The sequence below is a fragment of the Camelus bactrianus genome, chromosome 32 (assembly GCF_048773025.1).
Source record: "Camelus bactrianus isolate YW-2024 breed Bactrian camel chromosome 32, ASM4877302v1, whole genome shotgun sequence".
In the NCBI taxonomy this organism is placed as follows: Eukaryota; Metazoa; Chordata; class Mammalia; order Artiodactyla; family Camelidae; genus Camelus; species Camelus bactrianus.
The window spans coordinates 18459897-18473487 of record NC_133570.1 but is presented as its reverse complement, the minus strand read 5'-3'; the positions used below and the strand labels follow the sequence as shown (position 1 = coordinate 18473487).

The 13591-nt window shown below is 44.6% G+C and overlaps 1 protein-coding gene across 3 annotated transcripts in view; it reads left to right on the top strand.

Moving 5' to 3' along the window:
- TTC28 (tetratricopeptide repeat domain 28) overlaps positions 1 to 13591 on the top strand; it is a 478119-nt gene that overhangs the window by 398952 nt on the left and 65576 nt on the right. For all 3 annotated transcript variants that reach the window (XM_074356732.1, XM_074356731.1, XM_074356733.1), the window contains 4 exons: positions 1726 to 1835; positions 3564 to 3693; positions 5824 to 6042; positions 8009 to 8174. In XM_074356732.1, coding sequence (XP_074212833.1) covers positions 1726 to 1835; positions 3564 to 3693; positions 5824 to 6042; positions 8009 to 8174 — 625 coding nt within the window. The remainder of the gene's footprint in view (positions 1 to 1725; positions 1836 to 3563; positions 3694 to 5823; positions 6043 to 8008; positions 8175 to 13591) is intronic.

Genomic DNA, 13591 nt, shown 5'->3' with positions numbered 1-13591 from the left:
GCAATAGAATCTCACAGGTGGGGCCTGGTCTGACTCTGTTGAACAAGCCCTCCAGGTGATTTGTATAGTTACCCCTGATTAAAACTGCTGGTCTCACCCAGCTTTTTCTCTTTGCAAATGAAGAAAGGGAGCCTGGAGCAATTTAGTGACTTACCTGGAGTTATGCAACTATTTCCTGGCAGGTTAGGCTCTAGGAGAGCTGGATGGGTGGGTCAGATTCCTAAGAGGGCAGGTGGAAACTGGGGTAGGACAGATACCATGTCTGTCCAGTGGGCTTTCAGCTCTTCATTGTTGAACTTCTGACTTTGGGCCAGAGAGTGTCCTATGTGCTGGGGATTCAGCAGGGAGCAAAGTCAAGTCCCTGCTGCACAGAACATATCTTCTGAGGGGCTTCCTCAATGAATTTCACTTCCAACTCATAGACCCAGACCTAGCAGGAATAGCTATATTGAAGAGTAAATATGGTTAGCTTGTTGAAGGTCAAGACAACTGGTATCCTCCTGGTTTTCATCCAGGAGCCATTTCTTTTATTTGTGTTCCTACTCTATGAGGTATTTTAAAATGTGAATAATTTGCAAGTACATATTGTTTTTGTTACCCGTGTGACATCTTTTAAACTTAAAATGCTGTTTCTAAGTTTGCTGAGTTACGTGCATTTTGAGGTGCATAATATTATATGAGCTTGCACACGTGTATCACTTTTATTAGCTTCTCAGCTGACTCTGTTCTTTTCCAAAAGTCTGAAATTGTGTGGGCACAGCATGCTCAGAGGCAGGCTCCCATTCATCCCGAATTAGATTAGAAGAGGAAGTCCTTCCTCTGTGAGTGTAGTGTAGTGTGGGAGCTTTCATGCTGTCTCTGCACAAGCTAACTCCTGTGTACAGAGAGCAGGATAATGAGGGCAAAGTGATGCTGAGAACTGCTTAGTGGCCAACACAATAAATGGTTGCCCTCAGCTTTGGCTCCCACACAGCCCTGGAGGTTGCTGGTGTCCTGAAATCCAGAAGCGTGCTGTGGGTAAGTGACCCAAGCTGCAGGTGCCTCTCTGAAGGCCATTAGAATGAGGACAGTCTCATTTAAAGCTTTTGAGTCATAATAGCACTTGTTCTGCAACCCTGCTGAGACACATCAAAGTCTCAGCCTTGAAGGAAAAGCAGATTGGACGTGAAATGCGTCAGTGTTGTCAGTAGCAGAAGGCAGGGTCAGGCAGTGAGAGCATTCTGCTTCCAGGAGGACATAAGATGTGTCTCCCATCAACACTGATTGGATGCTGTGCATGTGAGATAGGAAAAATTATTAGCTTGGCTTCTGTACTTGACACTGGAACTGTCAGGAAACGCTTTTGCCAGCCAAAGAATTGGGTTAGATAAATGTATAGGCCAGGAGTTTTCATTTGCAAAGCTAGGGATTTCACAGCTGGGAGGGCAGCCAGTTAGGTTCCATTTGTTTCAGTGTTTCTGCCTGCCCTGCAGACCTGTCTCCTGCTGCTAGCCATCGCCTGAGCTCTTGCTGGGGCATCTTGCGGTGCCCTGGGAAGGCCGCTACCAACACAGGATTTGAAAAGAATGCTTACTCTGCCATGACTGATTCTTGTATCCTGCATTTATCTAGCTGTGTTGCTAACATTCTTTATATACACCTGAGGCAGAACTACCCTCCAGAACTCCTTGGCAGGGTGGAATCATGTTTTCTGTATGTCCTTCAAATTTCTCTCTCTGATTTCAGGCTTAAGGCTAGCAGAGCAACTGGGCCGAAGAGAAGATGAAGCCAAAATTCGCCACGGTCTTGGCCTCTCCCTTTGGGCTAGTGGGAACCTGGAGGAGGCCCAACACCAGGTGAGCAGGAGAACCGCTGTCCCAAGTGGGTTTTGTTTCTAGAAGCATGGAGACCTCGGGATTGCTATCCTGTATAGCGATGACAGTTGCCAGAAAGTGTTGACCTCTGCTCTTGGGTTGACACAAGGTTTCCAGCCTGTATCAGCCCAGAGGTGCTGAACCATAGTAAAGACTCCTGCTCACTTGTGTGATAGATTCCTCAATAATTTCTTTGGAGTTCTTGTACTATGTGCTGCTGTTCCTCAGTAAACCTTAATATGAAATTATACACTATGACAGAAGTAAGTAATCCAAGAATTTGTAATTATTGGATTTAATGCCTTTGTAAGTTTCTAGTTATATGAATAGATATTTCTCTCCTCTCTCCCTCTCCCTCCCTTTCTCTGTCTACCTCTCTTTTTCTCTCATACACACACACACACACACACACACACGCACAGTTCATGTTTCTGTACATACACAAATAGTTGAAGAGAAGCCAGCTGTCACACTGGCTCTGGAAATTAGAAAGGTCCCTGGAGTTGTGGGTTCCTCTGTCAGGTTGGAGGCATCATCTAAAATCACACGCTCAACAGGTTAGGCCGGGTGAGATGCTGACTGTGGAGGGCGTTGTGCTCGGCAAGGGGGCTGAGGATAAGTGAGTCAAGGCTCCCATCAGAGATGCTCGGGAACTGAGGACAGGATGTGTCCGAATTCGTGCCACAGCATCCTGGAATGTTCGGATGTTCCACTGTATTTTTTAAAACTATTAAAGGCAGTTTAAAGAATTCTAATTTTCTGGTTTCAAAAATTAAAATTTGTATTGATATAGTGATTTATAATTTTCAAAGTACTGTCACTGACTGAATTTATTCACTAAATAACCCTGTGAGGTAGGGTGATCACCATCTCCTTTATAGAGAAGAAACTGAGGCTCCGAATCTTGCCAAAAGTCACACAGCAAATTAGTGGCGGGATTGAGAATACATTTCTCTCTCCTACTCTAAGTCTCTTAGTCTTAGAATTCTGTTTTTTAAGTTTGCCTGAACTTAAAATTTGATGGTCCAGCATATAAATATCAGAGACAAGTCTTGTGGTCCCACTGACAGAAAAGCCTAGCGTCTCCTTAGGAGCATCACTTGGCCGGTCCCGTGGGTGTCCATGTGAGTGGACGTGGTTCCAGTAGAGTTTGGCCAGCAGAGACCTGACCCTGGAGCTGCTGTGGAGAGCAAGCTCTGATTCAGCTGAGCCACCAGTGGAAAGCTCCCTTCTCCCAAGAGCGGGGCTGCTGTCACCTGTTCCCCAGCCTGGTGCACCTCCAGCCTGCCTCCAGTACACCTGCTCTCATTCCAGCCCTCCCGCTCGGGGGGGGCGTTGGGGTGATGAATTACAGTTGCTAGATGACAAGAGGAGAGGCTTTTTATTTGTTTTCATCAAAGTCAGTACTTGGCTGCGTTAATAGTTGATTTTTTCCCACAACTTTAAGACTGTGAGTCTGTAACCCCTGGCTTCTAGATCCCCTTATCCATCAAAAGTTGATCACATAAATGGTAATTTACTAAGTATGATCAAATTGATGCCTTTGCAGGTCCACAAGGACCTACGTGGAAATAAAGATTCATCCTTTCTAAACCTTTTAAAACAATTTTTAGGTGGTTACCAAGGTGTGAACAAAAATTGTCTCTAGTCAGTGAACAGCTAGACTGGGGTTTCTGGAAAGTGGGTAATGTTCTTTTTCCCTACTCACAGCTCTACAGGGCATCAGCCTTGTTTGAAACGATCCGACACGAAGCACAGCTGAGCACGGACTACAGACTCTCCCTCTTTGACCTGCAGACGTCCTCCTACCAGGCCCTGCAGCGAGTGCTCGTCAGCCTCGGTGAGAGCGGCAGGGCCCACTCAGAGCGCGTGCCCCATCTGTCTGCGTTGTTTAGTGACTGCTGCGATGAGACAGGACCTGCTGTTAAGCCACAACCACAGTCCAGCCACTGAACATTCGTTCATTTATCCAACAGATACTTGTATGTGCCCAGTGCCAGTCAAGCAGGCTTGCTTCCTGACTTCTGGAAGCTCATAGCTTGTCAGGAACAGAAGCCAGGGGTCCAGTATGGTGTGGTTGGAGCTAGGGTAGAAGAAACTCAGGTGCTGTGGAATCAAAGTGGCTCGGCAGGCAAACCCAAGAGGTGGAGAAAGTGTCCTGTAGACAGGGATGCTTGAAGCAGGTGACCCCTGCCAGGTTCCCTCCTATTAGTTCCTGGGGGCAGGTACCTGAGAAGACACCCAGCCTCTTCCCTATTTCACTTGTCATACAACGTTTAATGTTGCTGTATAGTAAATATTTGTACTGTCTGCCCTCTAGGCTGTGGCTTAGACAGTGATAACTCTCTCAGGCCTGTGTGCTGCATTGTACGGGGGCAGCATCCACCTTCCCTTACCTGGGCCTTACCTGTTGCAGGCATGCTATTCCAGCTCCCTGTCCTCTGCCTCTCCCCAGGCCTGTCCGTCTCTGCAGGCCATTTTCCAACCCAGAACTTGGGCTAAGGAGGTGTTCATAGGAGCTAACAATGTCTTTGAAGTTGGATATTGAGGTCTTGTCAATTACCTGTCCTTTGCTTTATGTGAATGAATACTCAAACTTCCCCTTGAAAAAAATGTATTTGTTAAACATGCTCATTACCTAGGAGTACAGTTTATGATCTATTATACTCACAGTGTTAAGTCTGTCTAGCACTTTGGGGCCAATTTTCCAGTGTGTGCAGAAATTGTCCCTGCTGTTCCAGTTAATAACTTCATAGAGTAAAAGAAGACATTTGCATACACATACATAAATCCCCGCTTTCTTGTGATACTCAAATTGCAGGAAGCAGGGCATCCTTGGAGTGCTGTCGGAGCTGCGGCATCTGGTCTCCTGCCTCTGCCCACTCTCTCTTTGGACCTTAGTTTTAGCAACTCTTCCATTTTTATATTTATAATGCAGGCAGATTCTCTGCATTGTGTTCCTTCAGCACTTGTAACAGTCTTCACTTGAAAGGATGTTGCTTTATCTTTTTTGTACTCATATTTGTGCATTAGCTTTTAAACTAGATTACAGACTAGTTTCTTAGATGAAGTGGGATTAGAGGTTGGATCAAGAGACTGAGGAAAAGCTTGAAAGAGAGAAACAATTTCAAAGAACTAGAGACCTCGGAGGTTTAAATGCTTTGCCCTTGGGAACTAGAAGAGAGGGGAAGGGAGTGTGTGGGAGCCCAGAATGGAATAAGGTATCAGCTGTAGCAATTATATTATCACTTGTTATATGTACGGTCGGTGTTTTGAATAATGCCTACCAGGCATCTCCACAAATAGAGCCTTGTTTCATCTTTACAGTAGCCCTTGAGATAGGCAGGACAATTAGCAGGATCCCTCCTTTTGAATGGATGGGGGAAGGGCACACCTAGCAGATGGGCCAGATGTGTAAAGGCACAGAGGTACAATTTGGGGGAAATGTGGAAGTGGGGCTGGACAGTGATGCAGAGAGGGGCTGCATCGAGGAGAACATGAACGCTGGTCAGGAGCCGTGAACTAGGGGACTCCTCTGCCAGCACTGAGTCAGAATGGAGCGGAGCAGGGAAGGGAGAGGGTGACCAGAGTACAAAGCTATCAGGCCCAAATTGCCAGGTAAGTAGGGTCAGGAGCCAGGAGGCCTAGGGAACTCAGACACAGAGGGAGAGCAGGCAGGGCTGAGGACAGATGCTCTGAACAGAGTCAGCTCTCCTGTGGTGTGGCTGCCAGACCAGGGAAGCCTGGCAGCTTAGGATGGTGTGGAACTGGAAGCATGGGTTTGATAAGGGTGGTCACTGTGCCCATCAGCCGAGGCAGGGGTTGAATTTGAAACAGTGGGACTGAGAGTCTGCCACACACTGAAGTGCAGAGGCAGTGGGGTTTCCGCCCGGGGTCTCTGTCCCTGACGGCCCCTCCCTGAGAAAGCACGCTCCCCGCAGACTCCTGAGTCTGTCCCTTTGTCTCCTAGGCCATCATGATGAAGCCCTGGCTGTGGCAGAAAGAGGACGGACAAGGGCATTTGCCGATCTTCTGGTAGAGCGACAGACAGGACAGCAGGACTCTGACCCCTACTCCCCGGTCACCGTCGATCAGATCTTAGAGATGGTGAATGGCCAGAGGGGACTAGTGCTTTACTATTCCCTGGCTGCGGGCTACCTATACAGCTGGCTGCTTGCTCCTGGGGCAGGTAAGATCTCTCTCTGTGGGAACAGGTTAATTAAGACACTAGACTGTGAAAATCTAATGAACAGAGGTGGAAGAGGTGCATTCCCATAGATCAGACAAGGCGCTAATGTCTGCTTTCAGCAAAAACCTCAGCCTCAGTGGATACTCCACGGCGGGGCATTCGATTAATAAGACAGCGCAGCTTTCTCATTCCCCCAAGAAATCACTGCTCTTTGCTGGCGAATGTGGAAGCATTTATCGAGGAAGACTAAGAGCAGGAGGATTAATTTCACCAGCAGCCCTATTTTTAGGCAGCTGTTGTTCATTAGCTAATAAAGGGATAACTGTAAGTCCTAACGAGTTCTTTCTAGATATGATTTAATAATTGTGACCCTTTGTCATGGTACAGTTAAAGGGACTAAAATGATAATGGCAGCTCTATCACCGTATACAAATGAAGTCTTAAATGCTTGAAATTTCTGAGTGTAGCAGAACCCATTTTTAACCAGTTCATTTGTAGATCTGTTTCAGAAGTAAAATCCCCTTTGATTAAATCAGGATTAAATGTTCAGGCTGTAACAGTTTCACTAAATACAGAACCACTAATTAGCTGTTAGGGCCATATTTTTTGCATAATAAAATGCTGATGGCTTTACCATGTTGGAGACACACCAGATCCAATTAGAGTTTATTGACTGGGGAAGTGGGTCTTATAATTGGGAATCTTGAAGAACGGGTCGCTTGAATATCTGTAAACCAGTTTCAAAAAGCTCAACTGCCAAGGAAAATTGACAAGATTTTCTTGATTATGTTCTGTCCCTTTGGTTAAAAAAAATTGATGACTAGATGACAGCTCTCAGATGCTTCTTGTGTTCTGATGACATTCAGAGAATGCCTATACATTCTTCGCTTCAGCATCGTTTTTTATAACTTCCCCCTCAACTCTGTGTTTTTATGGGCTTTCCATACAGAACGTTCTTACCTCTGACCTTTTTATGCTAAAGGTTTTAAGTTGTGATGTTCCTGGTGACTGGGTGAGTGTCAGCCACAGTGGAATGAATCCCTGTGTATCCCAGCCCCCAGGGGGGCACTAACACCCAGGAGGACACGGTTGTGTCTCTGATGACAGAGGTATCAAACGCTTTATCTCTGTGGTTGTTATGTTTTGGGGACATGATTTGACAGGTGGTATGCCCAAATCCCTGTAATAATGAGCCATGTATAATGAGGCTCCTATTGTTTCTCTTTCGGTTCCTCTTTGCTCTTAATGAGACTCTGAAGCTTTCACTGGGGCTCTAATCCAATCAGAGAGGACCAGCATTTTCTAGGGCTGACACACCTCATTACCATTTGAGAATATGTCCTATGTTTATTGCCAGGAAACCACTGCGGATTGCCTCAGTTTTATACAGCCATCATTTTTTGCTCCTTTAATCTATTAACGACCATTGACCAGTTGGTCTTATTTAAAAATGGTTTAAAATGTTCTTATCTGGCCGTTACGCTACATATTTATTTTGATTTGCTTTTGTGAAGTGAAAAGTCTCTGAGTAACACAGTTTCCATCTGGCCAGTTACATTTTTTGTTCAGAATTTCAGTTTCTGGAGAGAATACACCTTGGCATGCTCTTGTACTATTCCTGAAAGGAAGCTTTCCCTGGTTGGTGCTCCTAAGAAGCATCTGTTTTGAAATATGTGAACTAATGTGAACTACAAGCTTCTGAATGTATTGTCAAAAACAAAAGCCCCATCTTGAATTCTCTGTTTTCGAGCACCAAAGCTGAAGGTGAAAGCTGTGAAAAGGGTACTGACCAAACTCCTAAAAACCCTCTTGAGACTTTGGACTTGAGGATTTCTTCCCATGGTTTGGAGGACACCATGCTTGTCAAAGAGGTCACAGACCATCGATGCTGCTGTCCCCTGCCCTCCACCTTTCCCTCCCCCAGCCCCAATCATGTATAATGTTGGCTGCGTCTGTCTTGTTCCAGGAATTCTGAAGTTTCACGAACACTACCTGGGAGATAACACAGTGGAAAACTCCAGCGACTTCCAGGCTGGCAGCGGTGCAGCCCTTCCAACAGCCACCAGCTCGGCCCTGGAGCAGCACATCGCCAGCGTGCGGGAGGCCCTGGGCGTGGAGTCTTACTGCTCGAGGCAAGTGCTGCTGTGTTCCCTGTCCCATCTTCATATACAAACTCAGGCTCTGCTCTTTTCTTTTCTTTTCTTTTATAAACCTCCTGTTTGAGCTAATGGAAGACATTTTCTGAAATGCATACTTTTATGCTTAGTCTGTTCACAGTTGCTGCAGCAGAAACAAATACGTATCTCTGGAGGGCAAACGCCTTGGTCAGGTCATCTTTACTCTTTTCGGTAATTTCCTTCCAGGCAGGGAAGGGCCTCATCAGAGATGCCCATTTTCTGAAATGGGTTTGTAGAACATTTAAACATGAACATGACTTTGAATTTAATGTATCAGCTAATTAAAATTCAGATGTTTTTTGGTTATAAACAAATTCGTAATGAGCTTATTTGTGCTCTAGCTGAGCACCTGTTTGAGAATTTAGCACCAGTGACAGGACCTGTGCACAGACCTGTGCATTTCGAGGGCTGAGAGGAAAGAATTTGAACTCTGGACATCAAGGGTAGGGAAGAAAGGCGCTTTTTGCAAAGATTATGAAAGTTATATGCTTGTGGAAATGTTTTATCACAGCTGGCTATTTTATATATGGAAAATAATTTCCACAAGCACCTGCTTCTGGAAAAATGGAAGAAGAGGGTCCCCTAGAGCCAGATCAGAGCCAGATTTCCCAGGGGTCTCAGTCCCCATCCTGTGATTAACAAGTGCCGAGAAGATCTGTGTCGGAGAATATGCTATGTTAGCTGGTATCAGGTCCCAAGGACATCTGCTTTTCTCTTGAATGATTTCATTTGTAATCATGAAAATCCTAAGATAGCACTGTGATTTCTTTAGAGATGCTTAACTCAGACTTTCAAGTGTGTGGTAGTCATTGCCAGCAGCTGGATTGATCTTGGGGTTGTTTATGAAGTCAGAAATGAGTTCTTAGATGAAAAAGAATCATTGAATAATGTAGTGTCAAGGCTGGAAGGGGCTGTGGTGGTCATTGAGGCCAGCTCCTTACTCAGCAGAAGCCAGCGTGGAGTAGGACTTGCTGACAGCCAAGTCAGTGTCAGAGTGAGGATCAGAACAATCTCAGTCTCACCCAGACTCCCGGGCCAGTGCTTGTTCTGCTTTTAATTATCAAAATTAATATCATATTTTGAGACAATAGATGAAGCATGTAAGAATGTCATCTCTAGCTTCTGTTTGTATGAAGTTTGAACAGGCATCAGCCACATGGACACACTGTTGTCCTATTTCTCTCATGACTGCTTGTGCATCCTGGAGCATCCTGTCCTTATCAGTGAGTGGTGATTATAGGGGTTTCACAGAGTGAGAGCCCCAAGACTTGAAAGGAAGGCTACTCCCTGAGATTTAATTATAAATGACCATGAAATAGATTGAGGCCAGGAGTATGCAGAGCTGCTTCAGCAGACAGAAAGGCACTTGGGTTAAACCATACCTGACCACAAGTATTGCATATCCAAAGCAAGTGGTAGAGGGGAGTGGTTGGCCAGCACTGAAAACACAAAATGGGGAGAATAAGCAGGGCGGACTCTTGCAGGACCCAGTTCTGACACTGTGCAGAGGGAGAGGGACTTGCTCCCATTGCAGGCTCTTCCCGTGGCAGACTCACAGCCATTATGCTCTTGTCCTTCCTGCCTTCCCTTCCATCCATGAAGGCTCGAGTGCCGACTGTGTGCTGTGTACACTACAGATTGGGACTTTAGTGGTGAATGGGGCAGGTATAGCTCCTGCTCTCAGGGAACTGAAAGAAAGTAAACAACAGGGCATATACAATCTGTTAGTTAAAGTCGTGATTTAAGTGCTTAAATGAAAATGCAGGGTGTAATGAGAATGTATGCAGGGGTATGGAAACCTATGCCTGGAGCTGGGGGCTTTCTTGAGGAGGGGATGTTGATGCTGAGCCCAGAAAGATGACAGGAAATAAACCAGAGGCGGGCCGCCCCGGGCAGGATGTGTAGGCCCTTCAGTAACCCTTGGTGGGGAGACCTCTCAGCTGGTCCCCCTGCCTTCCCTTGTTCAGTCCTTGCTTCTTGTCAGACTTTCTGAATATCATTTGGCTTCTCATGACATCTGCTTGCAGATAGAAAATGTACATAATAAACTGGCGTCCTGGTTTGTACAGCTCTGCGACCTTGGTTAATGAAAGTGAGCTCCCAAGAGGCAAAGCCTCTCTGAACACATTAACAACATCAGATTTTTCAAGCTTGTGAGGCCACAGTCAGTCCAGAGCTTGAACTGAGATGAGATCATGAAGGGACCGAGTGTGCAAAACCTGCTGTCTGAAACCTCTGCATGTGTGGAGGAGCTCTCCGTGTGTGTATCCGTTCCTGCGACCCGATGGCCACACCCTGGTCATCTCGGTTCAAACAAGCTGTTGATAGGACTTGGCGTGGGTGAAAACGCAGATTTCTCTTGATCCCAGTTCTCATGTATCTAGGTTAAAATTCATCCTAAGAAGGAAGGGGGTTTACCCTTTGACTCTTCCCAGCACCCCTCCCATTGGACACCATGGTTTTAACTCCAAACTCTTGTGCCTAAGCAGTTCTTTTGTCTGATACTGGAGGTTGACTAAGTCCGCTTCCAGGTACCTTTTGAATTAAAAAAAAAAATGACTTTGGAGTTATAGTTCAGCTCTTCATCAGTGGCAGGGAGAGAGGAAGCATGGTAACTGGCTTCCCCACTTCACTCTTTTCCCCTCTGCCCAATACAGGAAGCTGACAAGTTAGGGCGAGGCCTCAGGGGTCTCTAGGGTGTTGGTGGCTTGCATCAGTTTGGGGGAACACCCTCCGGGCTTCTATCCCCAGTTTGAACTGCCAGAAATGAGGTCTTTCCTGTTGCTTTGGACTAGTCTTATTAGAAATTTGCTAATATTCTGTGAGCTTAAACTCAGGTTCTTGGTTATGATATTTAAATTGAATACTTCAGTGTCACGGTTTGAATTTACTAAAATGGAGTTTTTGTGAGACATTGGTTTCTGCCTCACAGTTTCATGAAAACATTTCAATAACAGATAAATTATTTTTATCTATAAAATTAATAAATATTTTTAAAGCATGGATGTAGTGAACAGTCTCATACCCTAGGGATATAAATTGGTTTAGCCTTTCTAAAAATAATACACCAATTTTAAGAAATATCTTAAAACCCTTTGATCCTAAAATTCTCATTTTAGAAATGGAGTAAAGATGTATACATAGGAATATTTATAACAGTTCTAAATATTATAGAAAAATAAAAAACAAGCTAACTATCTATAATAATTGAATGTCAGATTATTTTATATCCAATATAATATTATGTTGCAATTAGAATTATATTTACAGAGAATTTTTATTTTTTGAAGGGGGTAGATAATTATGTTCATTTAATTATTTTTAATGGAGGTCCTGGGGATTGAACCCAGGACCTTGTGCATGTTAACCACGCACTCTACCACTGAGCTATACCCTCCCTCCAACAGAGAATTTTTAATCACATAGTCAGATGTTTGTTTCAAAATATTAAGTGAAAAAGTAGGATTAGAATTATTGTATATAGTATAATTTACTATATTTAAAACTTTGTAATACATACAAAATACTGATGAAAAGTAAGAAAAAAAATTTCTTGGAAGAAAATAGGCCATAGTGTTAGTGGTAGTTATAGGTGGATGATGGAATTACAGATGCTTAGTATTTTATTCTTTATGCTTTTCCTTATTTTCAGTTTTTGTTTTTATAATGAACATGTATTATTTTTAAAACCAGAAATAAATAGCCATGAATAAACACTCTGTAATTCAAAGGGAGAGGAAAAAGACCTTTCTGTAATTTCAATTTACAGAGAATAAAATCCAAGTTTTGGAGCCTGGCACCATGATCTAGCTCTAGGAAGGTGGTAGACATAAATCTGCTGGTCCTAGTGGTGGGGTGAGGCATGGCTCAGGGTAGAGTGCATGCTTAGCAGGCATGAGGTCCTGGGTTCAGTCCCCAGTACCTCCATTGAAAAAGTAAATAAATAAATAAACCTAATTACCTCCCCCCTGCAAAATAAAAAAGTTAAAAAAGATCTGGTCTTTAGACTCCAGCTCTCATTCCTCATCCTGGCCCATGAGTCCTCACGACCTGGCCTCTGTCTGCGCCCTGGGTGGCACCTCTCGTCCTTCTTCAGCATGGCGTCTCCCTGTAGCCGCCCCAGCCTCCTTTCACTGCCTGGGGTTTACCACCACCTTCCCCACCTTCAAGTTTGCACACGCCCTTCCTTCTCTCTGTAAAGTTCTGCCTGCTACTCTTGGAATGGCTGTTTCCTTCTCATTCTTCAAGTTCTTGCTTAAATGGTAATGCCTCAGAAAAGCCTTTCAGAAGCTTTGTCAGGTTCATTTACCACTTCATACCCAGGCCCTCAGGCAGTCCTGCAACATAGTAGATGTTTATTAAATGTGTGAGTGAACAACCAGCTGATTCTCTGAATGAAAGAAGTCCTTTTCCGGTCTCCCAGACTGTCCTTCTGCTTTTCCTGTGATAGTCTACTCACCCCGAAGAGCCCTGTTCAAATCTCACATTGTTCCCATCAGGACCACTCCATCCCTGTAAGTCCAAATCAGGTTTTTGCTCCTCTCTGTGGTCCCTTATAATAGCACTATTTCATTCTTCCTTGTTCGTAACCACCTGGTTTGTGTGTCTTCCCAAGCAGATGGTGATGCCACAGAGACCAGGTGCGGTGAGTGTCCTTCCTTCTGATTCTCACTGTCTCACACAGTGCCTGGCCCATAGTGAGACGTCAGTAAAGTTGAAACCTAGTCACCAGAAGATGTGCTGTGAGCAGATTCTCTGTTCATGCCGGGCTGGCTTACTGATTCTCTTTTTCTAGTGGATGTAAAATGCACTGTGTGCCCCTAGAAATTGAGTCTCTGTGCCTTGGGGAACACCTTCATTCAATTACCCACAGCCTGGCCATGATATCCTTGTTATTCCGCAGACCATTTTTGCTCTCCTTAATGGCATCTTGCTGCTGAAAGGAAGTACAATGCTACAAAGGAGTTTCGCTGAAAATGGATTTTTAAATAAAAAGAACTGCTTTTATTAAGTGTTGAATAAGAACTTCCAGTCCCTTCCTCCCAGATCAAAAGAGGCATAGATTGAAACCACTGTATAGAACATGAACTCCCATCAGGGAGATGTTATGAATTTCAAAACACATCTTCAGTTTTGAATTCTGATATTTAGCCAGAGTCTTGCTGCTTCCTGGGCACCTGGGACAGTGCAGTGGCACTTTGGGAATGCTTAGCTAACTGGTTAGAAAACTAGCAGGGCTGTGCTCAATAGTAGGTCAGATCTGAAAGGTGTGCTTCTGCAGGGGTTTCAAATAGTTTGCAATTGTAGACTGCCCTTGTAATAGGGTAACTATTCCTTCATTGTAAATGAGTATTAAACCTCGATAAACTACA